The sequence below is a fragment of the Cynocephalus volans genome, chromosome 14 (assembly GCF_027409185.1).
Source record: "Cynocephalus volans isolate mCynVol1 chromosome 14, mCynVol1.pri, whole genome shotgun sequence".
NCBI lineage: Eukaryota > Metazoa > Chordata > Mammalia > Dermoptera > Cynocephalidae > Cynocephalus > Cynocephalus volans.
This window is the reverse complement of record NC_084473.1, coordinates 100,799,368-100,823,403: the sequence shown is the minus strand read 5'-3', so window position 1 is coordinate 100,823,403 and position 24,036 is coordinate 100,799,368. Positions and strand designations below refer to the sequence as shown.

The following is a 24,036-nucleotide window of genomic DNA, read 5'->3' as shown; positions in this document are numbered from 1 at the left end:
TTAAATTCAAAGCTATGATAATGCTGTATACTTAAGACTATGTCATAAACTAAATGTATTGATGATACTCAAAGCTTTTGTAAATTCACTTTTATTGCAAATAATAATAACAATAAAGAGAATGATAAAACAGATTTCAGGGGAATGAAACAAGTGAAATAACACTTCTGAATAAATTGCATGAGATCATTACTGCCAGTAAGTAGCAAACCATGTGTGTTTTTAGAGGAGAACTTAATATAGTATATCAGTGATAAAGCTGGAAATATGACTGCTTGATGGATCTCATCTCAAGTCCTCTGCTTCCAAATTAAAGTTCATAAAATCCCATTTTGGTCTTCCTCAAGTCAAAGAAAAATGCCTCATGAACTAAAACAGGATTATTAAATGAAATTCATCTTAATGATGAATTCTTATGATCCAAACGGTGGGTATATCTTGGAAGAATGGCAGTATATGTACTTAAGGCTACAGATATAGCTTTCTGTCCTACTTTAGTTGCATTGCATAGTTTTGATATGTAAAGTGTTCCCTGTTGCTTAGCTCTAAGTATTTTAAAATTATCTTATGATATTTTATTCTAACCCAAGAATTATTTAGAACTTTGCTTTTTCATTAATAAACATGGAGATTTGTGGTTATCTTTAATTTCATTTACATTTCATTGCATTTTGGGCAGAAAGGCATAATGTTGATTGTTAGTATTGATTGAGTTGTACTTTATGGCTTAACATGTGGCCATTTTTAAACTACATATTCCAGGTATAGTTGAAAAACAATGTGTATTTTCTGTTTATTGGGTGCATGGTTTTCTATGTGTACATGTACACATATACAGACACAGAAAGACTGGGTCAAGTTTCTAAATAAGGTGTTAAAATCTTTAATGCATTATGAGACACACAAAAAAAGTAATGGACATAAAGTCATTAATAACTTAAAAGGAACAACTCGCTCAGAAGATATAACAATATTGAACCAGTATGTACCTGATAACTCAGCATGAAAATATATAAAGCAAAAATTGACAAAATTACAAACAGTAATTGCCACAATTTCAGAGGTGATGTTAACATAGATGAGAAACTGATAAAGTAGCCATAAAACCGGTAATGCTATTTTATCAGTTTCTCGGTTATGTTAACATCACCTCTGAAATTGTGGCAATTACTGTTTGTAATTTTGTCAATTTTTGCTTTGTATATTTTCATGCTGTGTTGTCAGGTACATACTGGCTCAATATTGTTATATCTTCTGAGCGAGTTATTCCTTTTAAGTTATTAACGACTTTATGTCCAATACTTTTGGGGGGGGGGCTCAAAGTCTATTTCTTGTATTACTATTGCTTTCAAAGTAAAACTAGATTTTGCACATGTATTTTATTTTGTGTCTGTGTTTTCCACATCTGCATTTTCCAAATATATTTTTTATCCTACCTTTACTACTAAATGAGCTGTGTACTCTTAATTTAGATGTGTTTTATTGTTTTAGTCAGATTTCTGTCACATATAACAGAATACTGAAACTGAGTAATTTATAAAGAAATGAAACTTATTTCTTACAATTGCATAGGTTAGGACATCCATGGTATAGGGGTGCATCTGGTGAGGACCTTCTTCTGTGTGGGAATTTTCTATAGGGTCTCATGGTGATATAGGCAATCGTACGGTGAGAATGGCAAGAACTCCTTCATGTGCTCTCTTTATAAAGCCTCCAGTCCACACTCGTAATAACTCATTACTCCATGAATGGATTACTCCATTCATGAGAACACAGTCCACATGATCCAGTCACCTCTTAAAGGTCCCACCTTTCAAATACCATAATTGGATTTCCCACCCTTTTAACACTGTTACAGTGGGGGTCAAGTTTCCAACACATTAACTTTTGGTGGACATATTCTACCTGTAGCATTCATTAAACAACATACAGATAGATTTTGTATCTTTAATTAAAGTTTTCTAATCACTGTAGTTTAAAAAGAGAAATGTGATTATACTTATTGTGAATAACATTATATTTAGTCTTATTTTATTCTCTGTTTACTGTGCTTTTACTTGACATATTCATTTTTCCTTTCTCACTTGGTCAGTCTTTAAAATTTGTTTTCTGTGCTATATTATCCATTCTATTTCTATTTTTTTGTTACTTTTCAATTTTAATATGACTGTCTGATTTAATAGGAGCTAGCCATACTGCCTTGGATCACATCTTAGACACATTTACCTATATATTTTGTGGTTATTTTGGGTGCATAACCTAAACTCTCTGGGCTCAGTTGCCCTAGTGATAAAATGTGAACAATAAAAGTACAATGTCATAGGCTATTGTGAGAATTAAATTATAATACATAAAATGTTAAAATAATTCCTGGAACATAGCAAAATATGTTATTTTCATTATTGTTATTATCCTCTTTCTGAATAATACTTGAACTTTAAAAAATTTTACTGCCTATTTCAAAATTCTAATTTTTTCCTTGTAATTTAGACCTGATCTATATTTAACTTCTTCAAGTTAGTTTTTATTTTTTTATAAGCAGTGATTGCATAGATTTGCATACATGTTTCCCAATCATTTTCATTCCCTTCCAGATTGTTTTCTTTTTAGTGAAGTGTGTTCTGTAGTGGATACTTCAGGGACTTTAGTCTTGCCTGACTAAAGAGTTTGAAGGTATCATTTATCCTGTGTAAGATATTCTTTCATTACTTTCTGCCCTCTTTAGTTGGAGCATTATGTTGTTACTCTCACTGTCCTTTGGAATTAATCTGACTTTTGTTTCTGGTTGCATTTAAGATTTTTTGTTTAGATATTTCTGATATTCTGCTCATTTCTCAGTGTGTCTAAATATGGATTCACTTTACTTTTCTTGCTCAGAACTTGTTTATGTTTTTGTGCTTCTTAACTGCCATTTCATGTTTTTCTTCTCTTTCCGTTTTTTTTATATTTCTTGATGATTTCACCAGATCTTTTTCCCAGTTTACCATATTACTCTTGGTGTGTTTGTAATCTGTGGTTAACTTACATATTGGCTATTTAATTTTAACTGTATTTTTATTTAAGCTTCTCCCCTCCAAGTGTATCATGTTTTGTTCATCCTGTTCTACTTAATTATGGTTTTTATTCCTTCTTTCATTCCTTTACCCATTTAAACTATATTCATTTTATAGCCTCTTTCAGATTGTTCTGTTATGTCTAGTTCTTGGGGTGCTAATTCCTATATTTATCACATCTATTGACTTTCCATTTTCGATATTTATTTTCTTACGTACATTGTAATTTTTATTGTGAATTTAGTTTCAGCAGGAGATTCTTATTTGCTAGGAGTCTGTTTTTCTTGAATTGTAAAATGTTCTTTACAGAATGATTTTCAGTGTCCACCTTGATAGTACCTACAGTTTTATAAATTTTTAGAATTCGTTTCTTAGCTTGGTTTTCCTATATGAGTCTAGAACTATAGATAAACACCTTATACCTATATGTGGTATAGACCTGGAGTTTTATACTTCACAGGGGAATTTTCCTCTGGGCCAAGGCCATAAGGTGTTGAAATATTTCCTTCCCTTATTCCCTGACTACAGGCATTTCTCTCTCTCTCTCTCTCTCTCTCTCTCTCTCTCTCTCTCTCTCTCTCTCTCTCTCTGTCTCTCTGTTTGTGTGTGTGTGTGTCTCTCTGTCTCTGTCTCTCTCAACTATTTATTTAGAACAAAGTAGCTCTTGGAGACTCAGGAATTTATGCAAGAGACCTGTCTTTAGTGTTCTGAAGTCAGATTCTTATCCTTGCGTAGGTGTTGAAATGCCAGGTTCTAGCACATAGGGTATGCATCTATGTCTGGAATTCCTCTGGTTCATTATGGCTTGAAATCCTACTGAAATCCTCTTGCTTTGATTTCTCTCCTTAGATCCTAGACATTTTTCTTTATTTTGAACTTAGCTTTGTATTAATATTATATGTTGGTAATGAGAGGAAGTGCTATCTGTGTCTATATTGCTGGATATCTCAGTGACATTTTACGTGGCACTTTTTAAAGAAATGCTTTATATATATATAATGTTTAAAATTGGTGTCTATTTTATGCTCATAGAATATCATAATGGCTTGTCTTTAATGTGAGATGAAAATAATTCCCAGTTTTTCTTTCTGAAAGATGTGACTACACTGCCCTGTCTTATCTTCTATATTTCTGTGCTTGGATAGGAGAGGAACAGCTCAGCAGCTGAGGAAGTGTGGGACCTAATTTTTCATTAGATGTAGGAAGATGCTGTTGTTAATTCAGTTCTGCCATTAACTTGGTTTTATCTCCTTGGCAAGTCTTCAGCTACTTGATTCTCCCATTTAATTAATAAAAGTAGGGAAATATATATTTTCTCTCTGTTTACTATTTCCACAAGGATAATATGAGATTCTCTTCAGGGGAGAGGAAATCACTTATAACAAAGCTTTTACTTTTACAGCTAGGGAAACGTAAGGCAAGAGAAGCATCATGTGTTTATTGTATCAAAGTGATGTGTAGACATGGGTGTATTGTTATTTTAAATGATCCATGCACAATTACAGGTTACTCTCTTGCAATTACATCTCTTAAATGCAATGAATCATAATGATGTGCTTCCTGCTGCAGCCCTGTACATTGTTCGTCACTGTCCCCAGGTTCTCTAATCTTGATTTGTTAAGTTCATCCCTCCTTTGAAGATGACTTGTACTCTTTTCCCCTCCAGTAATTCCAGGGGGAGGGCAGTGGAATTTGTTCAGAAGTTCTTCTTGTGGCCATGAAAAAGTTTTCTTTTATAGGTGAGTTTCAGGGTATTATGTACTCTGTGTTGGCATACAAAGGCTCACGTGGGAAAGACAGAAAAGAAAAACCAGACTCATGATTATATTTAGAGATTTCACCTGAAACTGAATCAGATCACACCATGCTTGCTGTGCATGGGGAAGCACGCTAAGGAAGTTTAAAGGTCTTGTTGTCCATAAACAGATCTTTAGGAAGTCACAGGGTAGTAAAAGAACTCCACTGCTGTATATTTCTGTGACTCTGCCATTGGTAATTCTGCCATTCCAAATTCCTGGGCCTGTTTCCTAGGGATCCACAGGCTGGGAAGCCTGAGCTGTGTAATGCAGCCAGTGTCATGTTTCCTTGTGGCATTGGAGGTGGAGGTGGATGAGACTGGAGATGGGTGAGACTGCGTAATCCCTCTATCCCAGTTTCTCTAATGAAATAATAATAGCTAGCAAGGATGGAGCATTATTCCCTGCCAAGTATTTGGGCTGAGTGTTTTACATTCATTATCTTATTTAGTCCCCATAGTAACTCTGGGAGGTAGGCACCATTATTATCCTCAGTTTTAAAAAACAGATGAAGAAACAGGTTTGGGGAGCTTAGGTCAGCGGTCCAAGGTACCACAGCTATCAAGTGGTGGAGGCGGATCCACAGCTAGTTCTTCATCACTCTGCTGTGTCGCTGCCACCCTGCCTGTCATGGAAAGGAGTGTTAAATGCCATGCTTCCGTCTACAGTCTCCAGGGCACTTTGATGCACCTCCTCTCACCCACTCTTGATGTGGAGCCGGAAGCCTGCCCTTGAGTCTCGTGCTGACCTTCTCGCCTCATATAACAGTCTCAGGTGGCCACTGTAAAATCAGAGGACATTGATAGCACCACCCTGCCTCCTTCACAGGGTCACTGTGAGGAGGACCAACGAAAATAATACATGAAAGCAAATTGTGACCTGAAAGTTAGGATTAGGGTGACCTCTCCACAACTCTGTACAGTGGGTAGGACAGAAAGAGCTAACAAAATGGCAAGGTGGCGGAACTCGTTAGTAGTACCAGAGCTGGAGTGTGAGCCCAGGACTTCTGAGTCTTGGGGTAGCCTTTTCCACCACCCATGACTTAGGGAATATAGGGTTTTAATGCTTTCAAACTATATATTTAACATGCTAAGGTTTAACGAAAGGTTCAACTCATGTAATTTGAGCTACCATATAGATTTTAACAGGCCGAAGTACAACCCCAGCAGATTTACAGGAGAAAAGACATGAAGTATGCTTCACTCTTGCACACACATGCACACGTATTGAGTTGCACACACAAGCATGCACATACAGAAACATGCACACATAGATGACATTCATTAGGATGTAAGCTCCATGGGAGAAGGGACTTTGTCTGTTTGACTCACTGTGTGGAGCAGTGCCTGGCACATAGTTAGCACTCAATAAATAATTAGTGAGAAAATGAATAAATGAACAATATTTAGGGACACTTTCAGTTTCACCACACTTTAATCATGTGGCAATTACTGTAACCATACATCCCAGTGTGTCCATGACATCCATGAGTTACTTTTGCTGTCCTGGCACATATGTCATTAGTGTGACCTTTCACTCTCAAATATCCTGCTTTCGATGATCATCTGTTTGGTTACTCTCCTTGCAATGCATTTGCTATTCTTGGACATACTTTGAGTGGCAACTGAAACTCTGGTGTCCCAAATCCCAGCCTTGCCACTTACTAGCTGTGGATTTTGAGTGAATTAATTAACTTCTCTAACCTCTGTTATTTCACCTGTAAAATGGGATCATAATAGCAGCTTCCGTATTAGGTTGTGAGGATAGAGTCAATGTACTTATAAAACTTGATATCTTATCTTAGAAATTTGGACAGCCTTGGACTAGAACAGATTTCTTGCTTTCTTCCTCAAAGCATAATAGCATCATACCATGAAAGTCTATTTTGTCCATCTGTTCCACAGCAAGTTGTTAGATTGTCTAGGTGTTCTGGTTTCCTGCTGTGGGTGTTATGAATTGGTTTCCTTCCAAATCATATATATTTGTTTCCCATATTGCATAAGTTAAGACATAATAATTTATTTCTACTTTGGTAAGTTAGCATGCACATCCTTTGTTTTATCCCATATTTCTGCCTTGGACACTGAAGGGTGGACAGCCAGGATAATAGGTGAAGGGCAGAAGAGAGGCTCAGTGCACAGGCTCAGGGTCAGGTGAGAACCCCCTGCAGGAGCAGGCTTTCTCCTGGATGCTTCTCCCCACATTTCCTGGAAAGCCCAGAGCTTCTGGGTCTCCTTGGTATATTCAGGGTCTGCAGACACATCAACTCACATGTGGTGGAAATGTGTTTCTCAGCAGGTGCTTTCCAAGTCCTCTTACACATTTTGTACAAGCAGGATTTCTTTAGGAATCTAAATTGGAAAGCGTTTTAAAGTGAAGTGCTGCCTAAAGTAATTATTGCTATTTTAAAACTGTCAAACGGTGTTCTTCGTCACCATATTATAAGCAGAAATTGCGGCCCCTTCTTTTCTATCTGATTGAAACTCCTGGTCTTCAGGGTAAGGGAGGAGATATTGTTAGCATCCACATGCCAGGGCTGTGTACCCATGAGAATGGCATCATTCTTTGCATTCTCTTGAGAAGTGTCTGGAAGGGTACAGAAGATGCTGACTTCAGCCTGAGGAGCTGGCATTTTTAAGGGAAACCAGAAGACATATGTGCCTGTGTGAAATGGCTCCGGCCCAGTTTCTCTATGTCCTGCTGCCTGCGCTTGCTTTCTTCCGAGCTTTTATCACTATCTGACAGGTGACGATTTATTTATGAGTTGGCTGTTGGCTCGCTGTCCCTCCCTCCTCAGTAGAGGCTCGGGGCGCACAGGCCTGTGTCTCTGTAACTAATGGTATGTACGTTCCCAATAACACTGTTTTATACTTTCAGTTGTCTTACATCTATCATGTGCTTTTGATCCTCACAAGAGTCTTTATTTTATTTTGTTTTGTGTTACCGCTGATTTCTTGGTAGTTTTTTTTTCCCATTTAGTCTTGATGTTTCAATTTTGTGTTTTGAGGCAATTGAAACCAGGGGAGCCATTACTGTTCCTAAATCTGAACAAATGTATATAATTGGTAAGACTCCAGTCCTCCATTTTTGCTCTTAATTTGTTAGTGGGTTTAACAAATATTTTAATGGAACATCATAATTATGGTAATGATGGAACCATGAGAATCTCCATGAATCCTTAAGACGCACAAGTCCTGATGCTTATCAATACCCCTTGCTCTTTTCAAACACAGGCAAATGGGAGGGCAGGTGGATGTGCACAGACCACTGGGTTGGTAAGCAGAAGTCAGGGAAAGTGAAAGAAAAGACTGTGATTCCTCGAAGTTTAGAAAATAGTGTAATTTATGAAATAGGGTAGTTGCTTAGTTTAGCATGGGCCACCAGTGTGCAAATATTTTCCCTGCCATGCAAATAACTGTTGACTGTAGTTGAGTGTTAGCAACCACTTAATTGAAAAATGAAATTAGGTAGCAATTACAGGCCATTGTGGGTCCTTTGCTCTGCTTTGATCTATGTATTTTAAGCAAGTGGTAGATCTGTTTAGAAGGCAGGCTCTTGAAGCAATAAAAACCAAACAAAATAAAGCTTCCACACAAGGTGGTTGGGTGGGTGGGGTTGACTCCCTGGGAAACCATGTACAACTTAATGATAGCAGTGTGCAAGTAACAAAACCAAAATTGGCATAAATCATTTGTAACACATGAGTTGAAAGAATGACAAATCCTAGGATTTAACATCTGGGGCAATAAAGTAAAAATTGCTTTCAACGGTTGGCGGGCATGAACAGGCTTATTGCTAGCTTACGGCGCACCACAGTCCTTATCACCACAGATGTGGCTCTGTGCAAAGGGTGGTGAAGAAACGGTCACCAAACTTACTTACTCCTGGACTCTAATTCCCCCTAAATAAAACCTATGACAGGGCAGTTTTACCCTCAGAACAATCTCTTCAAACTTAATCCTTTCTTGGCCAAATCCCTTCATCAATGTTGTTTCTAAAATGAGGGGAGAAGGAACAGAAAAAGAAAAAGTGGGGGGCCCAGAGCCACAAGGAGATGAAACTCAGTAAATTTAAGATGTTTGGAATCCCAGAGGGCTGTGGAGTCTACTTCACAGCTGTAGGACCTGAATTTGCAGTCCTGAGAGATTCAAGAACAAGTTCCGTGATGACTCTGTGCTCTATCTCACATGAAACCTGAGTCCAGGACTTTTCTAAATAAGAATACTCTTCATGTCCAAGGGCAGCTCTCAGTATGTTAACAGCGAGGATCTTGTTTCCCAGCTGGTTGTATTAGAAATTCCCCTGGCATCTGTGGATTAGTTTTCTCTGCTTGCGGAGGTACATATTTCACACCCAGGTAGATATGCAGAAATGCTTTGAAAACTGCCCAGTGTCATCATTATTATTTCCTGGGGCAGAGTTGCAGTGCTGGTACAACTAAGCCAGTTATGATTTCCGGGCTGTCTAGAGGATGCCGCAGGGGTATTTCTCTTTCCTTGCTCTGTGCTTGTGGAGCATTTTGCAGAATTCGTATGACATAAACCTAGCATTGTTCTTCTACTGAATGCCAGGGAATCTGAGTGCGCTGATGACAAAAAGTGAACATCTTTGCAAGCAGGTGGTGGCTCTTATCCCCGTTCCTCTAACTATCCCACTTCTGGCTTTAACAAGGAGAATGGGACTTAACAGGCTAGTCTAAGATGGTCTCTTTAGCAGGAAGTAGCCAAAATGGTAAAGTATATAATTAGCTTTGGATTTTGAAAGCCAGTTAGTGGTAAACAATTGAGTATAAAATTTAAAACCATGACTAACTAAATAAAAGTGAGATTATATACAGAAAAGTACGGTGTTTAATTATTTGCTATTTTCTTCCCCTGTCATTTCTAAAACTATAAACTCAGTTTCTTCCTTACATGGAAAGGAAGAAAGCGATTTGCATTTTGCAGAACAATATATAAAAGAATTCAATACCTATACTTCACTTAGTATTACTGATTAGCTGGTGTCTTGCATGTTAGTGTCCTTTAAAATTCCTGGAAAAATAGTGAGCTTTTGTACCACAAAAGCAGCCAGCTGTCCAGCAGCCAGGGCCTCTGATCGTCACTTCATTGGAATGGATTTTGGAGAGAGATCGGAGGGCTACAGAAGTGCTGTTAAGGTCAGAACACCTTGATGGTGTGGCACAAAAGAATTCCCTGACATTGTAAGGGACAGTGTGCTGTTTTTTCAAATTGTGATTTTCCTTGAAATCCAGAGAAATAGAGTCTTTTTCTTCTTTCCATGTCAAATTGCTGAGAGCAGCATTGCTGGCTGCCTCTGCTTGTTGCCCAATAGATGCCTCCTTTGGTAAGATGGGAAACGCTCTGTCAGTGTTGGGTACAGTGTTTTCCATGAAGCAGCATTACCGAGAGGGCTTATGGATGACCCTGTGTGTGCATACTTACCTGCATGGGCCGTACACACTTCCACACACACAACTTTCAAGGCTGTCACGAGTAATTAAAAGGTTTCCATTTAAAAGTAAATATGGAATTTCTAGTTATGGATATTTGAAGAGTCTACTTAGCCAAGTACTTTTCCAAGTCATTGAACCATAGGCACATTCCTCAGGCCCAACTTCCTGAGGAGAGGAAAATACAATACTGAGAACCAGTCTTATCCTGCTGAAAGCACAGGACTGTAAATAATGGGTCTAAGATCGAAGAGAGGATTTAGTGCAGGCAGGAATGAGGCAAGGGCATGAGTCAAATCCTGTGCCATCTGTGGGCCCCCAATAGGAACAGGGAGGCACCCCTGGTCTCCGAAGAGCTGAGCCCTCCCTCGCTTACTTAAGGCATCGGAAACCTGTCCTGTAGTTCGTGGAATCTCAGTGCCTGTGTTGTGTTCTCATTGCTGTGGTTGAGATTTGAAGTCAGGAATCTAAAAAGAATGATGAGGAGGTGTAGAATAGAAGGATTTGCCCTGTCCCATTTCCATTGCACACTTAGTAGTGTCTGATGCTTGGCTTTTTGGATATGAGGCCTAGACACATAGCAGCCAGTGTCGCCTTGTGGGCACATCTGAGGGCTGGAGGACCAACTCTTGCCCCTTCCCAGCTCTGGCTGATTGCAGAAGTTGGCATGAGGTGGATGACAGAGGGCCCCGTTCTGCTGATTTATCACACTAAACTAGACAGGAGAATTTATATGTAGAACCTCTCAATTTCTGAAGATGAGCTCAATATCTGAAACCACTAGACAGGCTACACAAAATAAGATTGCAGATTGTGTTCGCCCATGGCCTGCCAGTTTGCAACCTCCCCTTTAGACTTTTTCATGTTATGTAAAATTTTGCTTCCTGTATTTGCACCTGGTTATATGTAAGGGAACCGAGCCTATTGCATGGGATACTTATACTCAGGAGCAGTTGGAATTTGTTTTACAGTCAATCGGGTTAATATGGATCAAAATGAATACGGTCCTCAGAAAGTGATCATGCTACGAAGAGTGAAATAAATAAATATAAATGGATGACATACGCTGAGCATTGATAAAAGTGGGAAGGCCAGGAAGGAATATCTAAGGAGAAGTTGTTCATGTTTTAACCATTGAGTAATCATTCTTTCAGATAAACCCATGGAAGAACTGATGTACCAGACATGCACGCTGCAGTAGATTGCCATATCATGTTAATATGCTATAATTTGCTCAACTATTTCTCTGTTTTCTGTCATTTTGCTACGAGCACTTTTGTAAAATTTTAACATTTTGCTTCTTATTTTTGAACAGCCCATGCTTTGTACATCGTCTTTCAAAGCTCACAGAGTTGCCTTTCAAAGGCCCAGTTGGCATTGTGGATCAGTGGATCAGTGGGTATTTTGGATTGTACTGCACGGTGGTTGTGCTCACCGGCAGAGTTCCACGGGATCAGCATCACCTTTTCTGCCTATTTGTTTAGCCGTGTTTATGCAGTTATGTCAATATTTCATTTTGCTTTTCCACTATTATTTTTTGACAATGAGTAGAAAACAGAAAAATGAAAGTGAAGTTTTTTCATTGTGGTAAAATATACATAAAACTTAGCATTTTGACCATTTTTCAGTGCACAGTTCAGTGGCAGTGCATTTGCACACTGTGCAAGTATACTTTCGGTACATTTGCAGTGTGGTGTGACCACTGCCAGTGTCTCTCTCCAGGACCTTTTCATCCTCCACAACTGAAACTCTGTATCTGCTCCTTGCCTCTGTCCAGCGCCTGGTAAACTCTGTGTGACAATCTGTCTCTATGAATTGGTCTGTTCTAGGTACCTCATGTAAGTGGAATCATGCAGAATTCATTCTTTTGTGTTTGGCAAAAGTGAAGATTTTACTGAGGAACAGTGTAGCTTTTACAACCATAATGAAATTAAGACAAAGGGGGAAATTATCAGCAGTGATAAAAGCATAAAACTTCAGAGGAATCAGATATAAACCCGTTGGCTGTACATTCCATTGGGAAATAAAAGAACAAAATTAATGATTAATGGAAACAGGAAAAGTTGGAACTGGGGCTGTAGAACTTGTGATAAGAGGTGACATGCAAGATCTTCAGCTCTCAGTCAGGGGAGCGTCCAGTTACAACAGCACACCTGCGTGCACCTCCTTAGGCTTAGCGTGAAATCCCTAAAGGAGATCGGCCAGATTCAAGGACAGGTTAGAAGCTTTGTTATTTATTGCCTTTTTTGTCAATCTATAGTAGAAAAAAACTCATGTTTTTCTACTCTCAACACTTCTGACACCAACTACCAATTCTTCAGTTCTTTGTGGAAGCCAACTGGGTATGTCCTACAAAATCTGACACTGACTACCCAGAGTTGGTGTCAGACTCCACAGGTGTAAGGACTCAGTCCCACAAGACTGCCCCCACTTCAGGCCCCAGTTTCAAGTCCTGAGCCTCCTGTACCTCTAACCAACTGGCTATAAGTGGGGGGTTCCCACAACTTCCTCCTTAGTTTTGATAATTTAGTATAATAGCTCACAGAACTTAGGAAAGCACAGGAGTTTACTGGTTTATTGTAAAGGCTATGGATGAACTACCAGATGAAGAGGCACGTAGGGCAAGGTATGGGGGAAGTGTGCAGAGCTTCCACGCCCTCTCTGGGTGCAACACCATCCCAGCCTCTGCATGTGCTCACCAACCTGGAAGCTCTCCTAAGCTCACCTTTGAGGGTTTTTAAGGAGGTTCCAACAGATAGGCACCTGATTAAGTCATTGGCCATTGGTGATCGAACTCAACCTCCAGCTTCTCTCACCTGCTCAGGGTTTGTGTGGTGGGGCTGCAAGTCCCAACCTCTAATCATGCCTTGGTCTTTTTGGTGACCAGTCCCATCCAGAAGCTAGCTAGGGGCCGGCCCCCAGCCCTTGGCCATCTCGTTAGCATGCAAAAAGACCCTCATCACTCCAGAGAGTCCAAGGGTCTTGGAAGAGCTTGTGTCCAGACACTAAGATCAAATATTATAATTAAAGATGCTCCTGTTACCCTTATTGCTCAGGAAGTTACAAGGGTCTCAGCAGCTCCGTGCCAGGAACTGGGGATAGAGACCAAATAGATTTTTCTTAGATGTCACAACTTACTGCATACTATATGCAACATTATTTGGTGAACCTGTTTTGTTTCCTTAGAAAATCCATCCTTTGACAATGTGTGGCCTGCACCAAGCGGGATGTCTAATCCAGCTGGAGGATGACCAGTTCGATGGGTGGAGGATTTGCTTCAGTGTGCGCGGGTTCTCAGTGGTCTGCAGATCATTTTTTATTTTATCCTATTTCTTCACTTGAGAATCCTAACCCCAAAGTGGGTAAAACTCTCCCCCAGCCCTGTGAACGTGTGTTTTAGTGGGTTCAGCAGACCCTCCTGGATCTGCGAGCTCAGGGCCTCGGCACCATGTCCCGGAGGACAGGTCCTGAAAGCGCCCTGCTTCCTCCTATCCTTGCCCGTGTCCGGTGCTGTTACTTCCACTGCCGTGGGTGAGTCCGAGCCGTGGGGGACAAGGCCCACACACGCGTCCCCTTTGCCCTCCCTCTCTGCGACTCCTGCAGCGCCCCCTGGAGGCCACTCTTGGTGCCCGCCCTGGGGAGTTTCGCGTGCGCTGCTGCTCTGCTCGGAAGACCCTGTGACCCCGCTTGGCTCGGCGATCCCTGCTCCTTTTCACTTCTCAGGTGGAGGAGACCCTCTCCTCTCCCATGGGGCAGGTAACGTTAGGGACCCTGCGATGTGCCGTCGTTGTCATTTGCACTTCGTCTCCATAACAAGCGTGGCGTTCGCAGTCACCGGCTTGATGTCCTGGGTCCCCATAGGCTAAACTCCGTGAGGCCGGAGACCCTGTCTCACCGCTTCCTGCTGTGTCCTTATGCTGGGTGCCCTTCACCATGGTGAGGGCTTAGAAATGCCCTGAGCCAAAGAACGCCAGAACACGTAGCGTAAGTTATTTACCAGTTGCCAGGAAGGACGAATCTTAATGATTTTCCTGTAATATGCAAGATTTCCACCGAATGATTTACAGACTGTTCAGTCATTTCTTCAACGCGCTTGACTCCAGCACCTCCTTGGAATTATGAAGACGAGCAGGCCCCCTTTCTGCGTGGTGGTTAAAACGTGGCATGTGGACTCAGTCCCGTTTCTTGGAGACGATCATTACGGAGCTGAGGAAGATCCTTTCTATTCCTAGTTCACTGGGAGGTTGTTTTGTTTTTTTAATCATGAAATGATGTTGTTTGTCAAATTATGTTTCTGCATGAATATAATCATGTCATTTTTTTTTTCTTTAGCCTGTTGATCTGATGGGTTACATTGATTAATTTTTGAATATTGAGCCAGCCTTGCACATCTGGAATACACCTCACTAGGTCATGGTGGACAGTTCTTTTTATATTCTGCTGAATTCTTTGCCAATATTCTCATAAGGATTTTTGTGTCTATACTCATGAAGAATAGTGGTCTGTTGCTTTTTTTTTTTTTTTTTTTTTTTTTTTGGTGCTGTCTTTCGTTTTGGGGATTAAGGTTATGCTAGATTTATAAAATTAGTTGAAAAGTGTTTCCTCTTCTGTTTTCTGGAAGAGGATGTGTAGAATTGTTGTTATGTTGTAGAAATCACTAGTGAAACCATCTGATCCTCAAAATTTCTCTTTGGGGTGTTTTTAAATTACAATTTCAGTTTTTAATTTTTTTTTGTTAGTTATAGGGCTATTTAAATTGTCTCGTCCATACTGGGTGAGTTGTGGCAGTTTGCATTTTTCAAGGAACTGGTCCATTTCAGCTAAGATTTCAAATGTGTGTGTGTGTAGGATCATTCATAGTATTCTCTTATTAACCTTTTGATGTCTGCGGGGTCTGTAGTGAGGCCCCTGTTTCATTCCCAATACTGACAATTTGTGCCGTCTCTCTTTTTGTCAGTCAGGGCTCAGGGGTGGGTTGCCTGGTTGCAAGATGGTGGAAGTGTGTGTTCTCCACGTAGCCTTCACTGGGAAGGGGAGTATTCATGATCACCCAGAAGAGAAGTCCTGCCTCCATCTTTATTTTTCTCTGACCCACCCCAATAAAGAGTCTGGGTTGGGTGTTCCTCACACTCGGTTGAGGGTGGAATCTTGACACCCCACTCAGACTTTGCTGGGGTTTTGGCTGGAGTAGAGCAGTCACTGTCTAAAGCATTTCTGTCTTGCCAGGCTGGCTCTGTCCTAGATAAAGCAGGCTAATGTTGGGGCTTTGGTGGTCTGCGCCCATTGGCATTCCTGGGTTTCTGGCTTCTTTATCTCCAAGTCCGAGATAGCAGAGGCGTAGAGAGTACCCGGAGAACTCGCTGCCACGCGGTTCTTCAGTCCAGAGGTCCCAGCAGGCTCCCTTCCTCTCTCCACCTTTCAGAGACATCTTATGTCTGTTTTAGATGTCACGTCTAGACTTTTTAGGTGTCCTGAATGGAAGGAATAGAGAAAAATACATCTACTCTATCTTCCTGGAAGCAGAAGTCTGTTCTTTTTTAAATATCTTCATTTTTTAAACTTTTTTTTTTTTGACCAGACGTTAAAAAGTTTCATTCAGGCATATCTGTGTTCTATATTAATCTCCTTTACTTTCATCACTGCTAACTTCTTAGGAAGTGAGACAATTACAGCATAGGATTACCTGCTGTTTCTGCAGATTCTTTTTTTTTTAATGTTAAACTCTGACCTTCTTGAAATTTTCCACAGTTGTAGAAGTAAGGGGAAAAAGAGCAACTTATGTATGTGTGTTTGTTATTTGTCTTTGTCTACCTGCTCCGGTAACACTGCTTGAATTATGCTTGCTTTCCCCATCGTCGTACAGCTTCTTACTTTGTGCAGCGTCTTTGTACCTCTACACCCCAGTCTGTGTTCCTCCCTGTGATTCATTATGGGTTTAATAAAAAGTGTGTCTGGCAGTGGTGTTGGTCGGTCTGACAGCATATCCTTCAAGAAGCAATAGCTCCTCTGTGGCGTCCTATAGAAAGTGTCTGCCATTTTTTCTAACTAAATCTCACCATCAGTTAGTTCAGCTCCATGATATTTTTCAAGCAGATTCTGCTTGGCATTTGCCATCTTGCTTTTCTCCTCTCAGATCTTTCTTCCTGTTGTTCTCCATCTCAGTAGATAACCCCGCTCTCCACCGATTGTTTGAGTGCAGCAGTATTGATCCTGTACTCACATCCGCATCCAGGCCAGCAGCACATTCTGCAGCAGCAGCGGTCACAGCACGTTCCGACCTCCTTTCCTCCTCACCAGCACTTTCAGGAAAGCCACCCCGTCCCTCTCCTGGATTACCGAGAAAGACTTCACGTTGGTCCGCCTGCTTCCATTCTTCAGCAGTGGCCACAATGACCCTCTAGAACTCCACATCTGCTCATGACACTCCTTTGCTCAAAATCCTCCAATGGCTCCTCTTTGCTCTCAGAAAATGCCCAGAGTCTTTCCCATGGCCACAGGCTCTGCATGCTCTGGTGTTCTTTCTCTCCCTCTGTCCTCATTTTCTGCCATGTCCTCCTTGACTCCCCACGCTCCAGCCAGAGTGGCCTCCTTGCACAGCTGCTCTCAATGCTGCCCTTGTTCTTTTCCCCCCTCTTCTGGAAAGTTCTTCCACCACGTTTCACTCCTTTATTTCATTCAGGGTTTTGTTTAAATGTCCCTTCTGACCACATTGATGTAAAATATCGATCCAGAGGACCCCCCCGCTCTTCCCTGCTTTTCTCTGAGTGCTCATCACCACCTGCTCCTGTGTGTTTATTGGTTGATTTGCTTATTTTCTGTTTCCCAACACTAGACTGCAGCCTCCAGTACCGAGGCTTTGTTTAATGCACGGCTGTCTTCCTAGTGCCTCATATGGTTCCTAACACATAGTAGGGTCTCAGCAAGTATATATTAAGTGAAAAACTTGTTGGATGAGGCTAACGTTTTTATTGCTTATAACTTTTCCCTATCATGTATAACAGAAATAAATATTCCTGGTACACAAAGCTTTTCTTCAGTTTCCTAATCATATAGCATGCCAGCTGTCAGAGAGTTTTTCCTTCTGTTATTTGTAGGTGTTCTTTTTTATTGCTCCGTAGTTACATCCTGTCATTAACCCCTCCTTGTGCTGAGTGGCTCTTTTTCCAGACTGTCATTTATGAGATCATGTACAGATCCCTTTGGAGTTCAAGCTGTTCTTTAAGTCAGATGTTTATAGACAACTTCTTATTTATTTCCACATCCATCTGGTTTAGCTTTTTCACTGGGTCCTTGTTTACAAATTCCAGTCTCTGGTCTCTTGTCTCTTGAGAGGGGCTTGTCCCTGTGGCTTCGTGGGCAGAAGACAGCGTGATTATGAGACTTCCTCACTAACTCCCACTTGCCCACGGAAGAGGTGGGTCTTCAGAGACGGGCTTTCAGGGCCTTCGACAGTGTGGCTCCTTCCCATCTGATCAGCCTTTCCCCTCCTCTCTGCCCTACACTCTTGGTGTCCAGACCAGTCCCACCACCTTCCTCACGGTGCCCAGCCTTTCCTCAAACCTCCGTGCGTGCGTCATTGCCCTGGTAATGGAACAATCCACATCCAGCAATGTTAATGCCACCTCGTCCACAGAGTCTTCTTGGGTCTTCTAATCTGAATTAACCCCCCCATCTCCTTTTTTAAAAATAGCATTCATCACTTTCTATCTTGTATTATAATTATCTGGGGTCTTGTCTGTGGTCTTCTGTACCAGATGAAAGCTCTCTGAAGCCTGGGCCCATTCATGATTCAACTGGGAACCCCTCAGAGCTTTGCACACTGAAGCTACTCAGGAAACATCCAAGTCCATCGTGGACGGACTGACCTCATCATGTTTTTCTTTTTCTTTGTAAGTGGCCAAGCCATTTGGAAAAATTAAACGCCATCTAAGTTCTCCTTTGGAATAATCCCAACAATTATTTAATGTTTCATTTATATTTTCATTTTTAAAAATTATTTTACTATTGTAAGTCCTTTGTAAACCTAAGTGTAGATTTTTTTAAAAAACTCTATATTCATAGCTGTATTATGTTTGTTGGGGTGATGGTTAAATGCGTCTTTCAGTCCCAGCATATCACTAAATGTTAAGACAAATCTATATACATATGTTAATAAGTTCTTGATGTAGATCCGTTATTTCTGCTTTATTTACTGAATTCTATTCTATTTATTTTATGCATTATTTGTTTGCTTATTTTTATGTGTATTATTTATTTTCTCAATACTATTCTATTTTCAGAGATGAATTCTATTATTCAGTTTTTGTTCACTTGAGTTATCCTGTAGTGACAACAGTTTTATGATGTTTCTGATTAATATGGTGTTTCTTCCTATTTTCTCTTTTTTCTGACTGTCTATTGCTTATTGGACTTCTGTTTTTAAAAATATGTATTTGGTTGCAGTGTGAAGTGTGGTGCATAAAATCAGCATTTTAGGCTTGTTTGATCTTGTTTATTTTTCTTAATATTTAAAAATGAGTTTAATGATGTTCATAAATATCCACCCCAGCCAGATAGGCATGACTTACTTTACACCATCTTTACTTTAAATCCAGTGTTTCAGGGCGTGCTTTGAGAATGACCGACCCCGAACCTAGCGCTGGCTCAGACAGCCACACTGTCTGCGGGTGCTCACCAGGCACCCATGGGTTCTCGTCTTGTTCTTCACATGGGCTTTCTGACACTCCAATAAATGTCATTTGTCTTCAAGTCCTTTGAAAATATAGAGCTTTATTAGATCGTTTGTGTTTGTCTTCACTTTGAGACCTAATTTTCCCTTTCCCTTCTGGTTGAGCTACTTGTTAATTAGAACTTTTAAAAAACAGAAAAACAAAACTTGGTTTGTATGCTTTTGTTGGCAGTGGTAGTGTCTTTCTCTGATTCAGGTGTTTACATTGTTGCTCTTTTGTGGCTCTTGCTATCTAGAAGCTTCCTGTGTTGTTTCTCTTTCCCAAGAATTTGACAAATAGATTATTTTAGGTGTAATGAGAAAATATAGTGAATTAATTGCATCATACTTAGTTACACACAGATCTTTAGTATTTAAGTTCCATTAATTTCAACACTTGTGTGCAAAGAGAAATTAAAATAAATTCACTCTGAGAGGGACGTCTTTAGTATATATTTTGTATGAGACCTTTAATTCTATTCCCCTTCTCACTAAGTGAATTTTTATTGCAATTAAGATAAAATAATGCATTTTGCAAGCATCCTTCCTCGTACTTTTATATACTAGCAATAAAAATTGAATAGCACAAGGTACAATGCTCAACACCATATACAGAACTTAGCAGGAAATAAACACGCAGAACAGACTAAACCAGGAGGAGTAGGTACACTCCTGGGGGGCCAAATACAGCCTGCAGCTAAGAATGGTTTTACACTTTTAAGTGGCTAAAACCAAATCAAAAGAAGACTATTTTAGAACATGTAAAATTGTATGGAATTCTAGTTTCCATGTCCATGAATAAAGTTTCACTGGGACACAGCCACACTCATTCATTTGTGTGTTATCTATGGCTGCTTTTGTACTGCAATGGCAGAGAAAATGTGACCTGCAAGATGAAAAGGTTTACTACCCAGCCCTTTCAGAAAAAAAGCTGGCTGACCTCTGGACTACACAGTAGGTTGTACCTGCCATAAATAGTTCATGTTCAGTGTTGTAAAAATCACCAAAAAGTTCATTTGACTTTTTTCCTAATAAATGATATATTTGTTAATACTGATACATTTTTCAATAATATTAGGTGGGATGATGATCCTGGTAAGCAAATTCCACCTATTCACGTTCATTTCCCCTTTAAGAAATACTTGGGGGGGCATAAATGCACGCACATTTGTAATTGATTTATTTCTTTTATTTTGTGAACAATGAAATTTAAGAAGCTTTTCTTGTTTGTTGTCACTAATTATTTTGCCGATGAGTTTTACTCTGGTAGCTCCTGAAAGCGTAGCCGCCTGCACACCAAACCCTTTGCTGCAGGGTGCAGCTTCTCTGCTTGTATTAACCAAAGGCAAAGTCAGTGATTGCTGTCCTATCTCAAGAAAGTGTCCTCTGGTTGGTTCTGAATGACCTAAGCATTGATAAAAGAAAGGAGAGGAAGTTTAAAAACATATAAACGCAGGAGTCCTTCAGCAATGTTCCCAGGTTGGTTGCTGTTCTTTTCTGATTCTGCTACTACCACATCTTCCTCCTCTCGCTTCCTCCACGCCTCCCCCACGCTCTCTGTCCCAGGGCCCCCTCCTTCCACCCGTGTCCTGCATGTATATGGCTGCATTCTATTTGCTGATTGATCAGTGGTCATTTCCTGCTGCTTGGGGTGCCAGCAGGATCGGTCACACTGCCTGAGTGTGGTGGCACTGGCCTCTACCATGCATCTGAGCCATCTCTGTTCCCTCCTTCCCCCCATCCACCTGGCTTCCCACCCTCCACTTTTAGGAAGAAGCTTGTCCTTTCAACATGCCGACCCACATGAGAGCACTGGTCAGTGAAAGGAAAGAAAATAGCAAGAGGAGGAAATGAGAGCCTCCAGAACAGGCCTCACCCCCCCTTTTCCAGCATGCCTCCAGTGGGTTCTAGGGCATCGCCGCCTCCCAGCATGTTAAAATAATAAAATCTCTTATGCCTTTTCTTCATATTAACTCAGTTAATTAGTTGATTTTTCAGAGAACCTTTAGGGTGTTGAAGGGCGAGTGTTCCCTTGGCCCCTACCCTGTTTTCTCTTGCTTTTTTATGTAGAAGAGGGAGAGGCAACTATAATCCGGGGGCACTTGTGACATTGCAGGCACAGTGTCGTTATAGTTCTTAGCCTGGCAGGTGCATTTGGCCCTATTTCACAGGTGAGTCAGTGGGGCCTGGGCGTGTTAGTAACCTATCCACACTCACAGGCAGAGAGTGGGAGGGCTGGGTTTCAAGCTGGGGTGGCAGTCCTCAGGTGGTGGCCTCAAAGTTTCTTGGCAAGAAACTTTCAGGTTGGGGCTGTGTTCCAGAAAGGAGGTGGTTCCACTTGGATCCCAGGAGACCAGAGCGGCTACTGTTGGCATGCCCTCAGCATACAGGGGAAGTTGTGTGTAGAAGCAGGAGTTAGCATGAGGGGACAGAGACGTGGCTGTCAGGAGACTTTTTTACTTACCTGTTAGCAGCGAAGTCAGCGGGCCAGCAGAGGTCATGGGTAAAGAGCACTGGAGCTGTTGGCTGCCTTCGTTCCCTGCCGATTAGTGGAGCCTGCTGTAGTGCAGAATGAGATAATCACCGCTGGAGAGGTGATCTGAATGCCCAGGATGCAGATGTTCACTTTGTTATTTAGAAATTAGTTTTCTAAATCTCTTCAGGTTATGACGAATGTATTGCTGTGGCTCACAGAGGGTTTGATTATAAAGATAAAGAAGTTATAACAAAGTGCTGTGGTGTTAGTCCTGTTTGTAGGCTCGTAAGGATTTACTTATTAAAACTTGTGATTTTAAGTTTCTAAGGACTTACTCTTTCATTTTAGTATTACCTTCACATAACTCAGATAAACTTCTGTCTTCATTCGTGCTGCTGTAACAATACCACGGACTGGGCAGTTTACAAAGAACAGACATTTATTTCTCACAGTTCTGGAGGCTGGGAAGTCCAAGATCAGGGTGCTGGCACTTGCGGTCTGCTGAGGGCGTTCCTGCTGCGTCCTCACGTGGCAGACGGCAGAGGGCCGAGTGAGAGAGGAAGAGCAAGCTCACCCAGGACGCTGTGAGACGCCTCTTCTGTAAGGGACTTAATCCCATTAATGAGCACCGAGCCCTCATGCCTTGTCACCTCTTAAAGGCCCCCACCTCTCAATACCACCACGTTGACACACCTGGATTTTGGAGGGAACGCGTTCACACCATAGCCTTCTCCTGTTCTGCCTTAATTGTAGAATGTGTTGAATGGCTTCAGGATGACTCACTGCTGCCTTGTAAGTAAGGGCTCTGCCTACGTAAGCCCTGTCGAGTGACCTTATTGTGTGAAGTCACTTTGCACCTCGGCCCCATGTGCTGGCCCCACCCACAGTTCCCTCCTTTTCCTGCTATAGTCGTGCCCTAACATGTTCTCCTTTAAAGCCACACTGGGCACCACCATTCATTAGGAGATGGATATTTTCCTGCACTTCTTCATTTCCCAGAAGCCTCGTCCTGCCTCTGCGTGTTTCGTGCCTGTCTGTCCTTTAAGCCCTCCCCAGGCACCACCTCCTCCAAATGTCTTCCTCAGCAGATTCCCTCCTCCTCTCTGTTCCCATAACAACTGATTGGGGCTTGATCACACCTTGCCTTGTGTTAGAGTAAGTTGTAAACACTTCTGTTTCTTCCCTTGATTTGGGACTCTTTGTGACTGGCAGTCATGGCTGGCATGTTTATCTCTCTCATGTTATATTTCTCATGTTGCATCTTGATGAATTGAGCTGGTTGTCTCTGAAGGAGCAAACATCTCAAAAATTAAACATATTCAGTATTCCAAATAAAAGAATCTGAAATCAAACATAAAGAAGGTATAAACTTTTCTGAATGCCAGAGCTGCCAATAGTAATCCAAAAAGTGGCTTGTGACCAACCACCTTGGTAAAACCTGAGATCTCTTTGAGTCTCAGTTTTCACTTACAATTTTTACGAAAGTGTTATTTTTTTTATGAGGATGAAATGAAGTGAGATGTTATATCTGAAAATGTTTTGGAAATCAGGAAACCACTAAGTGGTTTCAAATATAAAATTGCATTGTGTTATTCCATATCCACAGCCCGAATATTTAAGAAAAAATTAATAGGGGGTTAGAAAAATAAACACTGTACAGATAATGTGTACCTATAGCATACTAATTCTGGTTTAAAGTTAAATTTGTGCCTACATGTTCTTTGTGCATAGTTCTAGGGGAAACATCTGATCCAATTGTGTAACCAATTGTAGTGACCTAGGAGAATTTGAAATAGGACCCAGTGGTTCTGTCAAAGAGAACCAGTTCCCCCTCTCCATAATTCCAGCATCATAACCCACATTTTGTGTTTTTATTCTTTTTTAACAGGCTTCCATCTCTATCACAAGTTGCCCACAATAGTGCCTGAGAGCTGCCTCCTTATAATTGTTGGACTTCTACTAGGAGGGATTATTTTTGGTGTTGATGAAAAGTCACCGCCTGCCATGAAGACTGATGTGTTTTTCCTGTATCTCCTGCCGCCCATTGTGCTTGATGCCGGCTATTTCATGCCCACTCGCCCGTTCTTTGAGAACATTGGCACCATTTTCTGGTATGCTGTGGTAGGGACACTTTGGAATTCCATTGGCATTGGGGTGTCTTTATTTGGTATCTGCCAGATCGAAGCATTTGGTCTCAGTGACATCACCTTGCTCCAGAATCTGCTCTTCGGCAGCTTAATCTCCGCTGTGGATCCTGTGGCTGTGCTGGCGGTCTTCGAGAACATTCATGTCAATGAGCAGCTGTACATCCTGGTCTTTGGAGAGTCCCTGCTGAATGACGCAGTGACAGTGGTGAGTAACACATGCCCACTGCATCACTCTGGCCCACCGCCCATCTGCATCAGCTCTGACAGTGACAGCGGGGGTGGCTCCTGCAAGCAGCGTGGCTTCATGGTCAGTAGGTAGGCGTCCCCACTCAGAAGGACCCCTCACTTGGTTTAATGCTCTGATGTCCTGTCTTGAAATTCTTAATACCTTTTTTGATTTATTAT

At 41.2% G+C, this 24,036-nt stretch overlaps 1 protein-coding gene across 2 annotated transcripts in view; it reads left to right on the top strand.

The window, feature by feature from the left end:
- SLC9A2 (solute carrier family 9 member A2) overlaps positions 1 to 24,036 on the top strand; it is a 105,240-nt gene that overhangs the window by 5,788 nt on the left and 75,416 nt on the right. For both annotated transcript variants that reach the window (XM_063078633.1, XM_063078634.1), the window contains exon 2: positions 23,373 to 23,836. In XM_063078633.1, the coding sequence (XP_062934703.1) occupies positions 23,373 to 23,836 (464 nt within the window). The remainder of the gene's footprint in view (positions 1 to 23,372; positions 23,837 to 24,036) is intronic.